The following is a 17,688-nucleotide window of genomic DNA, read 5'->3' as shown; positions in this document are numbered from 1 at the left end:
CAAAATATAAAAACAGATAGCAAGAGTTTCTGCAGATATATAAAAAGGAAAAGAGTGGTTAAAGTAAATGTTGGTCCTTTAGAGGACGAGATCGGGAAATTAGTGATGGGGAACGTGGAGATGGCAGAAACTCTGAACAAATATTTTGTATCAGTCTTTACGGTAGAGGATCAGCCATGATCGTATTAAATGATGGAGCAGGCTCGAGGGGCCGTATGGCCTACTCCTGTTCCTATTTCTTATGTTCTTATAGTAAAGTTAAACTGCTGGTACCTGCTTGATAATGATTTGAGATGAAAATGTGGACAGCACAGAGATATACTATCCCAATTGCATCATTTTCTAGTCAGAGAGCTCTACGTATGTATCATATGTATCAAAGTAAGCATGCACTGTGCTTCTTGTTACTAACCACTATGTGAGGAACAATTATGAGTTTGCCTGTTGAGCACTACAATAGTCTCCTGCTCCATTAATACAGCAACTATCAGTCTGAGGCATGTTACTACTGCATGGGTTTGGTTACATTCATATGCTTAAATGTTTAGAGTGTGCAAGTAGCAATGTGTGAACTGTTTAGGCATTTTAATGTAATATAGGTAGCATTCAGGGCATGTAAAGAGTCCGCTGAGCATATTTTTAGACCCAGTTTGACATCGCACCAAGTGGTGTGAGATACCCCGCTCTGAAAATCTGACACCAATTGTCCAGAGTCAAGTCAAGCCAAGCCCTATGGATTTATACTTACAACATTAGCATCACTTGCAGGTGCAAACCTTTGCATTGATGCTATAGCAGTGGTGTAAATGCACTCCAAGACTGATAATTGTAATATAACTGCATTCGAAGGCTGAAGTGATACAACTTACATAAGAACATAAGAAATAGGAGCAGGAGTAGGCCATACAGCCCCTCGAGCCTGCTCCGCCATTTAATACGATCATGGCTGATCCGATCATGGACTCAGGTCCACTTCCCTAACTGCTCCTCATAACCCCTTATTCCCTTATCGTTTAAGAAACTGTCTTTTTCTGCCTAAATTTATTCAATGTCCCAGCTTCCATAGCTCTCTGAGGCAATGAATTCCACAGATTTACACCCTCAGAAGAAATTTCTCATCTCAGTTTTAAATGGGCGGCCCCTTATTCTAAGATCATGCCCTCTAGTTCTAGTCTCCCCTATCAGTGGAAACATCCTCTCTGCAGCCACCTTGTCAAGCCCCCTCATAATCTTATACGTTTCGATAAGATCACCTCTCATTTTTCTGAATTCCAATGAGTAGAGGCCCAACCTACTCAACCTTTCCTCATAAGTCAACCACCTCATCTCTGGAATCAACCGAGTGAACCTTCTCTGAACTGCCTCCAAAGCAAGTATATCCATTCGTAAATATTGAAACCAAAACTGCATGCAGTATTCCAGGTGTGGCCTCACCAATACCCTGTATAACTGTAGCAAGACTTCCCTGCTTTTATACTCCATCCTCTTTGCAATAAAGGCCAAGATTCCATTGGCCTTCCTGATCACTTGCTGTACCTGCATACTATCCTTTTGTGTTTCATGCATAAGAACCCCTAGGTCCCGCTTTACTGAAGTACTTTGCAATCTTTCTCCATTTAAATAATAACTTGCTGTTTGATTTTTTTCTGCTGAAGTGCATGAACTCACACTTTCCAACATTATACTCCATCTGCCAAATTTTTGCCCACTTACTTAGCCTGTCTATGTCATTTTGCAGATTTTTTGTGTCCTCCTCATATATTGCTTTTCCTCCCATCTTTGTATCGTCAGTAAACTTGGCTACGTTACACTCGGTCCCTTCTTCCAAGTCGTTAATATAGATTGTATATCGGTCTTTATCAGTCTGAGATGGGTCTATGTTTTGATGTGCATTATTTGTATAGATCAAGGTTATATAGGCCCATTTATTTTTACAGGCTAGAAGCTGGGTGAGATTTCCCACACATATATAATGTAACATGTTCCGAAGTAGAAATCGATTTTAAAACGTGGGTAGCAGTTATGTTGGACCAGATTTTGCTGTCAAAATAACAGTGAGGTTAATGGCAGTTGCTGTTATTTATGCGTAAATGTAACAGCAACTACTGGCGAGGAGCAGATGCATGGTTAAATGCCAATATCGAAAAGTTGCTATCCAAATTGCGCTGCTCTGCCGTGAGCTTCATGGAAATGCCATTTTGCTGTCTGTCTCACTATTGACCTGTATTGAATGTCGTGAAGTTGGTGTATTTGCACAGTAGATACAATTTAAACTTGCCACAGAAAGTTAAGTCTTATCATGAAGAACGACATGATAATTGTGAGTTACTGCCAATCAACCGCTCTGAAAGTTATGTATAACAAGTGTGTAGTCTCATTCCTTCAGATATTAATTATTGTTGGAGACTTTAAAACTGTCAAATTTTATAAAACTATTATTAAAAAATAATCCTTTTCCTTTCTGTCTCTTTTTCTCTCTTAACCCAATCTTTCTTTCTATTTCTTTACTAATGATCAGGAGGCTTGAGTTCAAATCCCACCACGGCAGCTATCGAATTTCAATTCAGTTCATTAAATAAATCTGGAATAAAAAGCTAGTATCAGTATTGGGGACTGTGAAACTACCGGATTGTCATAAAAACCCATCTAGTTCACTAATGTCCTAGAGGGAAGGAAATCTGCCATCCTTATCTGGGTTGGCCTATATGAGACTCCAGACCCAGAGTGGTTGACTCTTAACTGCCCCTCTGAAATGGCCTAGCAAGCTACTCAGTTGTACAAAACCATTACAAAGAAGTAGACAAAGAATAAAACTGGATGGTCCATCAGCATCAACCAAGGCACTGGACATGACAAAGGCAGTCGATCCCACAAAGTCATCCTCACTAACATGGGCAGACAGGTGCCAAAATTGGGAGAGCTGTCCCACAGACTAGTCAAGCAACAGCCTAACGTAATCATACTCACAGAATCATACCTTTCAGCCAACATACCAATCTCCTCAATCACCATCCCTGGGTATGTCTTGTCCCACAGCAGCACAGTGGTATGCAATCAGGAGGGTGTGGCCCTGGGACTCCTCAACATTGGCTCTGGACCCCATGAAGTGTCAAACATGGGCAAGGAAACCTCCTGTTGATTACCACCTACCGCCCTCCCTCAGCTGATGAATCAGTACTCCTCCCATATTGAACACCACTTGGAAGAAGCACTGAGGGTAGTGAGGACACAGAACGTACTCTGGATGGGGGATTTCAATGTTCATCACCAAAAGTGGCTCAGTAGCACCATTACTGACCAAGATGGCTGATTCCTGAAGGATATTGCTGCCAGACTGGGCCTGCAGTAGGTGGTGAGAAAACCAACATGAGGAAAAAACCTACTTGACCTCGTCCTCATCAATCTATCGCTGATGCATCTTTCCATGACAGTATTGATACGAGTGACCACTGCATAGTTCTTGTGGAGACGAAGGACATCCTCGATCATGTTGTGTGGCACTACCACTGTGCTAAATGGGATAGATTCAGAAACAGATCCAACAGTTCAAAACTGAGCATCCATAAGGCGCTGTGGGCCATTAGCAGCAGCAATATTGTATACCGCCACAATCTGTAACCTCATGGCCTGGCATATCTCTCACTCTACTATTACCATCAAGCCAGGGGACCAACCCTGGTTCAATGAGGAGTGTAGAAGAGCTTGCCAGGAGCAACACCAGACGCACCAAAAAATGAGATGCCAAACCGGTGAAGCTACAATACAGGACTACATGCATGCCAAAAAGAGGAAGCAGCATGCTATAGACAGAATTAAATGACTAACAGAAGTAGGAGGCTCCATGAACATCCTCATAGAAAACATAGAAACATAGAAAATAGGTGCAGGAGTAGGCCATTCAGCCCTTCTAGCCTGCACCGCCATTCAATGAGTTCATGGCTGAACATGAAACTTCAGTACCCCCTTCCTGCTTTCTCGCCATAACCCTTGATCCCCCGAGTAGTAAGGACTTCATCTAACTCCCTTTTGAATATATTTAGTGAATATATTTAGTGAATTGGTCTCAACTACTTTCTGTGGTAGAGAATTCCACAGGTTCACCACTCTCTGGGTGAAGAAGTTTCTCCTCATCTCGGTCCTAAATGGCTTACCCCTTATCCTCAGACTGTGACCCCTGGTTCTGGACTTCCCCAACATTGGGAACATTCTTTCTGCATCTAACCTGTCTAAACCCGTCAGAATTTTAAACGTTTCTATGAGATCCCCTCTCATTCTTCTGAACTCCAGTGAATACAAGCCCAGTTGATCCAATCTTTCTTGATAGGTCAGTCCCGCCATCCCGGGAATCAGTCTGGTGAACCTTCGCTGCACTCCCTCAATAGCAAGAATGTCCTTCCTCAAGTTAGGAGACCAAAACTGTACACAATACTCCAGGTGTGGCCTCACCAAGGCCCTGTACAACTGTAGCAACACCTCCCTGCCCCTGTATTCAAATCCCCTCGCTATGAAGGCCAACATGCCATTTGCTTTCTTAACCGCCTGCTGCACCTGCATGCCAACCTTCAATGACTGATGTACCATGACACCCAGGTCTCGTTGCACCTTCCCTTTTCCTAATCTGTCACCATTCAGATAATAGTCTGTCTCTCTGTTTTTACCACCAAAGTGGATAACCTCACATTTATCCACATTATACTTCATCTGCCATGCATTTGCCCACTCACCTAACCTATCCAAGTCACTCTGCAGCCTAATAGCATCCTCCTCGCAGCTCACACTGCCACCCAACTTAGTATCATCTGCAAATTTGGAGATACTGCATTTAATCCCCTCGTCTAAATCATTAATGTACAATGTAAACAGCTGGGGCCCCAGCACAGAACCTTGCGGCACTCCACTAGTCACTGCCTGCCATTCTGAAAAGTACCCGTTTACTCCTACTCTTTGCTTCCTGTCTGACAACCAGTTCTCAATCCACATCAGCACACTACCCCCAATCCCATGTGCTTTAACTTTGCACATTAATCTCTTGTGTGGGACCTTGTCGAAAGCCTTCTGAAAGTCCAAATATACCACATCAACTGGTTCTCCTTTGTCCACTTTACTGGAAACATCCTCAAAAAATTCCAGAAGATTTGTCAAGCATGATTTCCCTTTCACAAATCCATGCTGACTTGGACCTATCATGTCACCATTTTCCAGATGCACTGCTATGACATCCTTAATAATTGATTCCATCATTTTACCCACTACTGAGGTCAGGCTGACCGGTCTATAATTCCCTGTTTTCTCTCTCCCTCCTTTTTTAAAAAGTGGGGTTACATTGGCTACCCTCCACTCCATAGGAACTGATCCAGAGTCAATGGAATGTTGGAAAATGACTGTCAATGCATCCGCTATTTCCAAGGCAACCTCCTTAAGTACTCTAGGATGCAATCCATCAGGCCCTGGGGATTTATCGGCCTTCAATCCCATCATTTTCCCCAAAACAATTTCCCGACTAATAAAGATTTCCCTCAGTTCCCCCTCCTTACTAGACCCTCTGACCCCTTTTATATCCGGAAGGTTGTTTGTATCCTCCTTAGTGAATACCGAACCAAAGTACTTGTTCAATTGGTCCGCCATTTCTTTGTTCCCCGTTATGACTTCCCCTGATTCTGACTGCAGTGGACCTACGTTTGTCTTCACCAACCTTTTTCTCTTTACATACCTATAGAAACTTTTGCAATCCGCCTTAATGTTCCCTGCAAGCTTCTTCTCGTACTCCATTTTCCCTGTCCTAATCAAACCCTTTGTCCTCCTCTGCTGGTGGAGCCCAGCATGTGAGTGGCTGAAGAATTTGCAACCATCTTCAGCCCAGGAAGGCCAAGTGGATGATCCATCTCGCCCTCCTCCTGAGGTCCCCACCATCACAGAAACCAATCTTCAGCCAATTCGATTCACTCCAAGTGATATCAAGAAATGGCTGAGCGCACTGGTACAGCAAAGGATATGGGTCCCAACAACATCCCGGCTGTTGTGCTGAAGACTTGTGCTCCAAAGCTAGCCGTGCCTCCAGCCATGCTGTTCCAATAGAGCTTCAACACTGGCATCTAGCCGACAATGTGGAAAACTGCCCAGGTATGTCCACAAAAAGCAGGACAAATCCAATTTGGCCAATTACCGCCCCATCAGTCCAATCTTAATCAGCAAAGTTATGGAAGGTGTCGTCGACAGTGCTACCAAGCGGCACTTACTCACCAATAACCTGCTCACCAATGCTCAGATTGCATTCCGTCAGGACCACTCCGTTCCAGACCTCATTACAGCCTTGGTCCAAACATGGACAAAAGAGCTGAATTCCAGAGGTGCGGTGAGAGTGACTGCCTTTGACATCAAGGTTGCATTTGACCAAGTGTGGCATCAGGAAACTTAGTAAAATTGAAGTCAATCTGAATCAGCAGGAAAGCTTTCCACTGGCTGGAGTTATACCTAGTACAAAGGAAGATGTTTGTGGTCGTTATAGGTAAATCATCTCAGTCCCAGGACATCGCTGCAGGAGTTTCTCAGGGAACTGTCCTAAGACCAACCATCTTCAGCCGTTGCTTCAATGACCTTCCCTCCATCATAAGGTCAGAAGTGAGATGTTCACTAATGATTGTATGGTGTTCAGTTCCATTCGTAACTCCTTAGATAATGAAGCAGTCCATGCCTGTATGCAACAAGACCTAGATGACATTCAGGCTTGGGTTGATGTGGCAAGTAACATTCACACCACAGAAGTGCCAGGCAATGACTATCTCCAACAAGGGGAGTCTAACCCCTGCCCCTTGACATTCAATGGCATTACCATTGTTGAATCACCCACCGTCAACATCCTCGGTGGGTTGGGGGGGCTCACCATCAACCAGAAACTTAACTAGACCAACTGCATAAATACTGTGTCTGCAAGAGCAGGTCAGATGCTGGGCATTCTATGGTGAGTATCTCACCTGCCGACTCATAGAAACATAGAAAATAGGTGCAGGAGTAGGCCATTCGGCCCTTCGAGCCTGCACTGCCATTCAATGAGTTCATGGCTGAACATGCAACTTCAGTACCCCATTCCTGCTTTTTCGCCATACCCCTTGATTCCCCTAGTAGTAAGGACTACATCTAACTCCTTTTTGAATATATTTAGTGAATTGGCCTCAACAACTTTCTGTGGTAGAACATGCCACAGGTTCACCACTCTCTGGGTGAAGAAATTTCTCCTCATCTCGGTCCTAAATGGCTTATCCCTTATCCTTAGACTGTGACCCCTGGTTCTGGACTTCCCCAACATTGGGAACATTCTTCCTGCATCTAACCTGTCTAAACCCATCAGAATTTTAAACGTTTCTATGAGATCCCCTCTCATTCTTCTGAACTCCAGTGAATACAAGCCCAGTTGATCCAGTCTTTCTTGATATGTCAGTCTCGCCATCCCGGGAATCAGTCTGGTGAACCTTCGCTGCACTCCCTCAATAGCAAGAATGTCCTTCCTCAAGTTAGGAGAGCAAAACTGTACACAATACTCCAGGTGTGGCCTCACCAAGGCCCTGTACAACTGTAGTAACACCTCCCTGCCCCTGTACTCAAATGCCCTCGCTATGAAGGCCAACATGCCATTTGCCTTCTTAACCGCCTGCTGTACCTGCATGCCAACCTTCAATGACTGATGTACCATGACACCCAGGTCTAGTTGCACCTCCCCTTTTCCTAATTTGTCACCATTCAGATAATAGTCTGTCTCTCTGTTTTTATAACCAAAGTGAATAACCTCACATTTATCCACATTATACTTCATCTGCCATGCATTTGCCCACTCACCTAACCTATCCAAGTCACTCTGCAGCCTCATAGCATCCTCCTTGCAGCTCACACTGCCACCCAACTTAGTGTCAACCGTAAATTTGGAGATACTACATTTAATCCCCTCGTCTAAATCATTAATGTACAGTGTAAACAGCTGGGGCCCCAGCACAGAACCTTGCGGTACCCCACTAGTCACTGCCTGCCATTCTGAAAGGTACCCATTTACTCCTACTCTTTGCTTCCTGTCTGCCAACCAGTTCTCAAACCACGTCAGCACACTACCCCCAATCCCATATGCTTTAACTTTGCACATAAATCTCTTGTGTGGGACCTTGTCGAAAGCCTTCTGAAAGTCCCCAAAGTCCTTCCACCATCTACAAGCCACAAGTCAGGAGTGTGATGGAATACTCCCCACTTGCCTGGATGAGCACAGCTCTAACAACACTCAAGAAGCTTGAAACCATCCAGATCAAAGCAGCCTGCTTGATTAGCACCCCCTCCACCACTGGCGCTCCATGACTGCAGTGTGTACTATGGCTGGTGGATGAATGGCTGTTGGGTTTGGTAATGCTGCGGATCTCGGTCATTGAGATGCAGAGCGAATAAAAGTCTCCAGTGTGACCGGGCAACATTTTCACCCTGCCTGAGAAGCGATGAGCTCGCGTCTGGTTGAGGCTCCATTAGTACTGAGAAACCAATTGCCTGCTTGAAGGGTGATTTAAGCAGATAAAGAAACAGCTGTGACCTACATGCATGAACAGGTTCAGACAGACTGAGGGCATTGTACAGGGTAGTGAATATTAACAAATGGAAAACTATTTCCAGGCTGAGTCATTTAACCTGGACAAGGTTTTAGATGAGTTTGAGCAGAATGAAGAACCAGCAGTAGCATATGTTCTATGGAGCGTGGGCAGGTGCAGCAGGAACAGCGGGATTGGGGTGAAGGAGCTGTGAGAGACTGTGAAGGGATGTGATCGGGGTCCAGGGGAGGTGTGAGTTCGGGGCCAGGGGCAGCACGGGCCAGCCCACACTGCGATATGTATGCGCACTAGGTCCGTGCAGCAGAGCAGGTCTCCAGTTGTCTTGGGTAATCCTTGCCACTGGACCAAGACCTAGCTCTGTCAAGCCCGTGTGGTAGCTGGTGTGCAATGGCCACTACACGTTAAAAAAATCCACGCACAAGCATCTTCCACCCTTGTGGATGTAGTTCGAGTTCTTATTTCGAAACATCTATGAACTCATCCTTTTTATGGCGTGGAAGTAAGTCATCCTCGTTTTGAGGGACCGCCTATGATGATGATGATGATGTGTACTATCTACAAGATGCACTGCAGCAACTCGCTAAGACTTCTTCGACAGTACCTCCCAAATACACAACCTCTACCATCTAGAAGGACAAGGGCAGCAGGTTCATGGGAGCACCATCACCTCCAAGATCCCCTCCAAGTCACACAACATCCTGACTTAGAATTATATCGCCGTTCCTTCATTGTCGCTGGGTCAATATCCTGAAAATCCCTCCCTAACAGCACTGTAGGAATACCCTCCTAATGGCACTGTAGGAATACCTTCACCACACGGACTGCATCGGCTCAAGAAGGTGGCTCACTATCACCTTCTCAAGGCAATTAGGGATGGGCAATAAATGCTGGCCTTGCCAGTGACGCCCACATCCCAGGAACGAATAAAAAGTTCTCTTTCTGTACATGATTTGACATTAAATTCACCCACTCTAATTTACACTTCCTTCTCAGTCCTTCCCCTGTTTATTTCCCAATCCTTCAATCTGTTTGGTTAAGGAGATACCCCGTTGGTTGCCCTTTTCACTCAGGTCCCAGAAACCCTGTTTCCCCCATTTTTCTGTTATCAACTTGCATTAGGGGAAGAAACCAAGTGGCCAAAAATGTTTTGAGCTGAAGGGTGCAAGGGCAAGTCTAACAGCAGATGCCATTAGATGCCCTGCTACAGAAAAATGTGAACAGTTGTAGTTGTACCTAACCTGTTATGATCTTTGTTTTTGAGATTCCTCAAAAACTGCAAGATTGTACGGCATATTGTACAAAGCTCTGAAGCTAAATTTTGGCTGGACCTCAATGGCGATAATAACTGAAGATGTAAAGTTCATTTGCATAGCTCTGCTTTGTGACTTCCAATTGCTGGTGAAGTTTTTAATATTAGAAAAGAGCTTATGGGATAGTAGGCTCTTTTTTAACACAACTTTGGCCGTATTTACACATGTGTTTTGTATGGGTATAGTGTCAATGCAGAGCTAATCCCAACCTGACTCTGGACCAGTTTGAAAGCCCCCAGGAAGTCTCGTTCTGTTTAGCTCCAGTGTCTGGTTGAGCCGTGATTTTAGATTTGGTTGCTTTAAGAACATAAGAATATAAGAAATAGGAGCAGGAGTAGGCTTCTCGAGCCTGCTCTGCCATTTTATACAATCTTGGCTGATCCGATGATCCACTTTCCTGCCCGCTCCCCATAACCCGTTATCTCTGTCTTAAATTTATTCAATGTCCCAGCTTCCACAGCTTTCTGAGGCAGCGAATTCCATAGATTTACAACCCTCTGAGAAAATACATTTCTCCTCGTCTCAGTTTTAAATGGGTGACCCCTTATTCAAGATGAGAAGAAACTTCTTCACTCAGAGAATTGTGATCCTGTGGAATTCTCTACCACAGAAAGTTGTTGAGGCCAGTTCGTTAGATATATTCAAGAGGGAGTTAGATATGGCCCTTACGGCTAAAGGGATCAAGGGGTATGGAGAGAAAACAGGAATGGGATACTGAAGTTGCATGATCAGCCATGATCCTATTGAATGGTGGTGCAGGCGCGAAGGGCCGAATGGCCTACTCCGGCACCTATTTTCAATGTTTCTATGTTTCATCCCCTTTGCAATAATGGCCAAGGTACCATTGGCCTTCCTGATTACTTGCTGTACCTGCATACTATCCTTTTGTGTTTCATGCACAAGTACCCCCAGGTCCGGCTGTACTGCTGCACTTTGCAATCTTTCTCCATTTAAATAATAAATTGCTCTTTGATTTTTTTTCTGCCAAAGTGCATTTCCAACTTTCCAACATTATAATCTATCTGCCAAATTTTTGCCCACTCACTTAGCCTGACTATGTCCTTTTGCAGATTTTTTGTGTCCTCCCAGCACATTGCTTTTCCTCCCATCTTTGTATGTCAACTTTCTGTATCATTGCTGCACAACTTCACACCCATGCAACTTAAATGGACATTAAAAAGCTCTCGGCTGACTGCTTGGACTCTTTTCAGACTTAAGTTTTAAAATGTTGGTTTTAAACCAATTTCAACGATGGAACCTTTTCACAGCAACAATAATGCGCAGAATAACTGCGCTGTAACTTAGCAGTTTTAGAGTTAAGAGAACTAAGCCTTCTATTATAATTATCAGAATGTGCGTTTGTTATTCGGCAGACAATAGCTTTATTTTAAATTGATGTTAAAGTGCAGCCCTGTTTTTTGGGGTTACCAGAAAAAGCTGCTTTAGTTTTGGCTCGGCAGTAACATAGACGATCTTAATCACGAAGCATTTTTTGTAACATTATTTCACACCCATGACTTTCCTACACTTCCTGGGCTTCTGAAAAAATGCGTAAACACTCGGCGTGCATATTAATAACAATGTAAATTGCATACCTGCAGGGATTGGCTAAATCTCTCGGAGTCGTTTTGATAAAAGGAGACATTGGCTTGTCTACGAACGCTCCAAAGCCCAGTTTAAAGTTGCTGGTTAGTTTGGCCATCTCTTTGGAGAGAGAGGAGCCCAGTTCTTTAATTTTGTTCAGGTCATCAATCATAGAGGCAGAAAGGTCCATTAGGTAATAGAGGTCAACTGGATAATCTTCAAACTGGCGCACATCCACTCCGAATGTCACTCGACTACCTGTTAGAAAATTATGTTTTTCATATTAAAACCAAAAACAAACATCACGTTTGAGGTGTTGAATGTTCATATCTGAAAGACAATGTAATCCACTGTGTGGCGTCTGACTGCATTAGTATGTGTAGGTTTACAGAGTTGCAATTCATATTCATTCTGCTCATCAAGAATTAAGGTTTGTCTTTATATTTAAAATGACATCTACTGCTTAAAAAACGAAATTCAGTGTTTTAATCTTTAAGTTTCCAGTACAGTACAATTTAAAAAGGCGTTTTTTTACTCAAACGAGATAAGTCTCAGCTGTTACTCAATGCGCTATTCACATTCATTGATTAATGGTAAAAATATCAGGAAGCGAACGGGATTGTTCTTTTTTTTAAATTCTATTTACTCCCTTTAATATAGTGCTTAAACCTCGAAATTCATCTTTGAAACTTGCGGCAAATTAAAACACTGTAACCAGACTTCCTGACGCTGGCATTTCAGGGCAATAAAAGGACAAATATCACTTGACAGAGTAGTTTGAGCTTTATATTTCCTTGAAGCCTGTGTTAAAGGTTGTGTGTGCTTTCCTTTCAGGTGCATTTGCGGGCACACAAGAATGCCATTCTTCGTCGACTTTACCTGGTCGCAGTTTAATTACAAGTTTTTGTGGAGTCATTTGTATCCTTTTCCCGTCCCTCCTCTCGCTGTTCACGCTTAAAGCCTCGTTTCTTATAACCCCAAGGTGGCTGACGGGGAACTCTATAAACTTTAGTGGACATTCTCGCAGTAAAAGATTGTCAAGAGTGTCACATCTTCCACCAGAGCTTGAATCGTCACTGAAGTCCTAAAATAAACAATACACATTCCATGTCTAGATCTAGTCATCGTAATAGGGATATTCCCCAAATAAAACAATGCCGGAGGTGACACACCGACAAAACAAAGAATTTTGGAATCTCCGAACAATCACATTTCCTTTCCTAACATGTTTACGTATGACAAATTGGAACTGTACATGATGCTGATCACGAAAACAATAATACTCAAATCCCCAAACCAACATTCCATTTGAGCGCCCCAAAAATATACTGCATGTTTTTGAATATCAGTAAAACCGCTTCAAACGAGTTTTACCTTGGTCCGGTGCTTACGCTACTTGAAAACATAAGCTCTAGTATTATTTGCTGCAAGATATTTATTTCCAACTGGACAATAGGAACGAAACGCCATTTGTACTAATCTTTTCTATTTTTGAATACAATATACAGCATGCATTTTGTTCCACGGGCTTGGATTCGCTCGCTATGTAATTTGAGAGGCATATTTGTACAAGTTTGTTCAAAACCGCGATTTCCTGTTTATAATAGCCCACGGTTACTTAAATAAGTTAGACTACGGTGTCTACACAGGTAAGAGAACAGATACATTTTGAATCGGTGTAAATTTCTGGTTGAAATGCAGGTGACAGCTATATTTTAGGGGTAACTGAATTGGTCTTAGAATTCCTCGCCTTCAGCAATGTTTGCGCGAAGACAGTAACTAGGCCAACTTGAGGTTGTACACACGATATGAGCACTTCGCCATATTGAACACATTCAAGTCATTCCATACAATGGATTATTCATTTACTTTTACTTTAGTTCAGTGGACTGCAATCACCAGAAGTAGAACGCAGAAGTGTGGAGGAGAAGGCTGTGGTTTTAATGGATTAACTATTAACCTCAAGGTCGAACAACCAACACAAAAAGGAACTTTCAAATTGCGACCGAACATTTTAATACATAGTGGAGTAAACTGAAAGATGAAACACTGGAAGAGTTGATAATGTTTTAAAAGCGTCTGTTCTACCTCTCGAAAGCACCAACCACATTGTGGCCCGAGCTTCAAACAGTCTTCACAAGTGACAGAACTGCCAGAAGAGCAGGAACCTGCAGAGAAAACAATGGAGGAATTCGTGACCAGAGCAACAATCAAGGGAATAATGTGCCAGCGACCGACAAGAACATATATGAACACTTGACAAACAGCACTAGCTGGTAAGTATAAACAAGTAGGTGATTTAAAAAAAAACTTACGCTTTGAAACGAAAATATCAAATGAACGGATTATAAGAATGCATTCCAAACGGTAAGAAATCAACCCCTCACCCCCCCCCCCCCAAAAAAGAAAATCAGGTGTAATATTCAGAAGATGTCAATTCATAATCTGTACATAGGGGAATGATACTTGTACACATTAGGTAACATTGTGCAAAACCAAACAACATTTTAGTTCATTTACTGTACAATTAAATAGTTTCACTGCACATTATCAGAAACCTCAGGCAATATTCAAGATCATGGGGCAGACTTTACTGGACCTCGCTTTCATGCTGCGTAAAAAAAACTTAGTGGAATGTGTTGTAACCATGAACTCACCTACAGCACTACTTAGTGTCTTTGCCAGAAGCAGCACGATTGTCATCAAGTCCACTCCCATGTCTTTGGATTTGAACACACAGAAAGGATGAGTTCCGAGCAGCAGCGATGGAAGCTCCTGATACCTGCAGCTTCGCGCTTTGTGTGGGAGGAGCTGCAAACACAGAGAGCAAGGGACGTGCTCCTTACCTTCTACCTGTGGAGGTGGAGTAGACTGCTGACACTTGGAGTCTGGGAGCAATATGGTCACCATGGTGTTGCCGCCTCGCCCCTGTCCTTCGCCAACTTCCTTCTTCCTTTTATGGTAAAGACAGGTATGAAGTAAACATGTTAGAAAGGTGCAGAGTGCGCAGATCATTGGCTACTGCCTGGGGAGAGGCAGGGAGCGCTCACCTGGCCTATTGTCAGCTGCACACTTTCGGAAAATCTCCTCGACTCTCAGAATAACATTCTTCATATTCACACAATTGCTGCTAAAATCCGCCACACCTGACGGATCAAAAAACTTCTAAAGGAAATTGTGATTTGTTGGTTTTAACTTTCTAAATCCAGGATTTCCGCGATTATGGATGTTTGGGTAAATTAATATTAAACACAGACCACCTAACAGGTTTACACGCAATTTTACCCGCATTAATGTTTGTAGAATGGGCCAGTAGTACAGAACGTCTCTTCCATTATTTACACGCCTGACTACAAGCCCGAACAAACATTCCCGACGCGGCCAGTGGCATACCTGAGGGAGGCAAATCTGTTGAGAAAGGCTTTCGTAGCGAGTGGGAGCTTGTCCATGCAAAACATTGAAAACGAGAGGAAAGTTAAAAAAAGAGATTTTCAGCAATGTGAATGAACTGTCAATGTAAAAAAAAAGCCCCAGGATTGTATCGTGCAACTTATTCAGGCTATCAGATAGTTTTTGCTCCAATTTATCTGCTTCAAATTGCATCAGCCACCCACTTGCCCATTCCACTAACCAGTCTGTCCTTCTGGATTTTTTTTTAAAGCCCCCCCCCCATTGTTTGCCATGTCTCCTAATTTGGTGCTGTCAGTAGATTTTGAGATTCTGTTCCCAATGCCCAAGTCCAAATTATCGATATAATATCGATAGTGACATTTCAATCTTCAGCTGAACAGCACTGCTGCTTCTCCAAGGTCCATTTCATGGGTCAGTTGGTCCAGCTGGCAGTGAAGGTTAAGTTTTATTTTAATCTCTATTAAAGTTTGTTATAAACTTTTACTTTTTAATTTGTATTACTTTTCTTTCCTACTGCTGCCAGGTAAGGTTTATTTGAATTTAATTTAATTTTTAATTCTCCTTATCACCCGCAGCCTCCACACACTGAAGACCTCTTCCTTTCTTGTTTCCTTTCTCTATGCTGAATATATGCATTTCAATGGGACTTCCCCAGTGCAGAGGGTCTGCAGTCCAACCAGGTCTATCACTGCCTGCACCTTTGTTTCTCTAACCTGGGCCTATTGTCACCCACCTGGCTTGCTAATCCACCCATGGCTAGTCCTGTTCCAATTCCCACTCACTCCCTCATCCACCCTCAGCCGCACCCTTACCATCCCCTGCTTGCACTCTCTGATCCTCCAAATCACAGCTTTACTTCTTCCCACTCTATCCACCTGCTCATACTTTCTCAGTTGGGTTTGAATGCTCAACTTGCACTGGTTCTGTCACAGTCTGACCAGAGTTTCCTCCTGCACGGCCACTTTTACACTCTGTAGCCCAACCTCATGCTCCTCTGCCCTGCAGTTAATATTACTTTAAATTAGTAACATCCGATAATATTTGACAGGATGGAAAAATGGATTCCCACACCTGAAATTGGATGGTGTGCTTTTCGACAGACTGAAGTTGAAATATTCTCTCTACACAGGATCAGAGAGTTCTGAGAATAAAGAGAAAAAGAACAAATGGTGGAGCATGGAAATGGAAAAGCAGAAGGAGTTCGACGGGGAAAAGTCCAACTTTGCCCACACTAAAAGGAGCAAAAAACAAAAGCAGAGAAAAAGATCAAAAGCTCGCTGAGTGAAACTGACTCACATGAGCAGGTGATGAAGCAAGTTCCCTCCCTGAGACCAAATCCAGAGATAACTTATACTGAGAACTATAAAATGGAACACAGAGTGACTCAGTATGGGAAATAATCATGGTGGCGAAACTAATACTAGTGAAGACGCATTATTGACAATGGCTGAAGATATCTTAGTGGAATCAGAAGACGACTAGTGGGACCTGGTGATATGTTTACTTTGCAGGCAGGCTGATGATTGAATGTAACCAGTGCAACATCTGGATCCACCTAACATGTGCCAAAAATGGAAATCTAATGCCCTGATGTCTTTATCTCTGAGAAATGTAGAGATACAAAAGAAGAGGAAAATTGAGCTTGTGCCAGAAGAAGGTTTCTTCAATGAACAATTCCTAAGTTTGTTTTGTGACCTATCTCCATGAGGTAAAATACATGAAATGAATAAAGGATGGAAGGTCAGCCAAGGAAACCTTGAAAAAAGCCAGAAGGGAGTTACTATATTTGGCCTGCTAACGCCCATTTTGACTCAAAAGTGGAAAGTTGGGCCAGCACATCGCCGGAAAATTGACGTCCCAACTTTCGGCTCACATCGCCAAGGTGATCCCCCACACATCGCCCAGCCCAACTTTCGGCATATCGCCGAGCTGATCACTCGCCGAGAACATCACTGGAGAATAGTTGCTTTTCCCAGGCCTTCCTCACAGAGCTCGACACTATGGACACCATTTTGAACGTTGCAGGAAGAGAGGAGGCTGCTTAAACAGGGGCTTAGATAGTTTGTGAATTATTTAAGGGCCTTTTAAAGATAAATCCACTCACAATTAGTCATTTTATTATATTTATATTAATAAGTGACATTTCATCCTTACTTGGTCTGGCCTGGCCATTGTTTTACAACAATTGCATTCATGTTTTGCTAAAACTTACATTATTAGAAGACACTGCACAACAATTGTAAACTGAAAGAAAATTGTTTTAATAAAATAAGAGCTCTTGAACATTATTTTTAACTAACAAACACAAAAAAACCCTCCCCCCCCCCCCCCCCCCACACTCCAACAGTGAAACACCAATAATAACACCAATAATAAACAATGTGAACAATATGTGCAATATAAAAAAGATTGCACCCCCCCTCCACACCTGCGGCCACGTTTCCCTCCAGATCCTGGACCCCCTCCAGATCCTGGACCCCCCCCTCCCCTCTGTCTCCTCACCCACCCATTTTGGTCCCCAGGTACTGCTAAAAAGCTGGCATGCAGTGGGCAATGGCAAGATTTCCTGCCGTGGTGGGGGATATGGTGGCATGATCGCCTGTTGGGGGGCTGTTGGAGGGGAAGACAAAACAGGGGGATCACCTTCTGAGTCAGGAGGTGGTGCTTCCTCCGACCCGCCTATGTGCTGGTGCTTGTGGTCACGGGACCTTGGGGTGCAGCACCGTGTGCCGCCAAGAACGCATGCCGTAATGCATGGGAGGAGGTGGTGTGTTCACTTATCTCGTGAATCCTCTACTGCATCGCCT

At 43.4% G+C, this 17,688-nt stretch overlaps 1 protein-coding gene and 1 pseudogene across 1 annotated transcript in view; one reads left to right on the top strand and one right to left on the bottom strand.

Moving 5' to 3' along the window:
- itgb6 (integrin, beta 6) overlaps positions 1–11,728 on the bottom strand; it is a 149,773-nt gene extending 138,045 nt beyond the window's left edge. The window contains exon 1 of the mRNA XM_070875560.1: positions 11,482–11,728. Coding sequence (XP_070731661.1) covers positions 11,482–11,660 — 179 coding nt within the window. The 5' untranslated portion in view covers positions 11,661–11,728. The remainder of the gene's footprint in view (positions 1–11,481) is intronic.
- Positions 11,729–14,215: 2,487 nt separating this feature from the next.
- LOC139254178 (PHD finger protein 23B-like) lies at positions 14,216–16,521 on the top strand (annotated as a pseudogene).
- Positions 16,522–17,688: the final 1,167 nt, after the last annotated feature.

The sequence above is a fragment of the Pristiophorus japonicus genome, chromosome 3, assembly GCF_044704955.1.
Source record: "Pristiophorus japonicus isolate sPriJap1 chromosome 3, sPriJap1.hap1, whole genome shotgun sequence".
Taxonomy (NCBI): domain Eukaryota; kingdom Metazoa; phylum Chordata; class Chondrichthyes; family Pristiophoridae; genus Pristiophorus; species Pristiophorus japonicus.
This window is presented reverse-complemented; position numbering and strand designations above follow the sequence as displayed.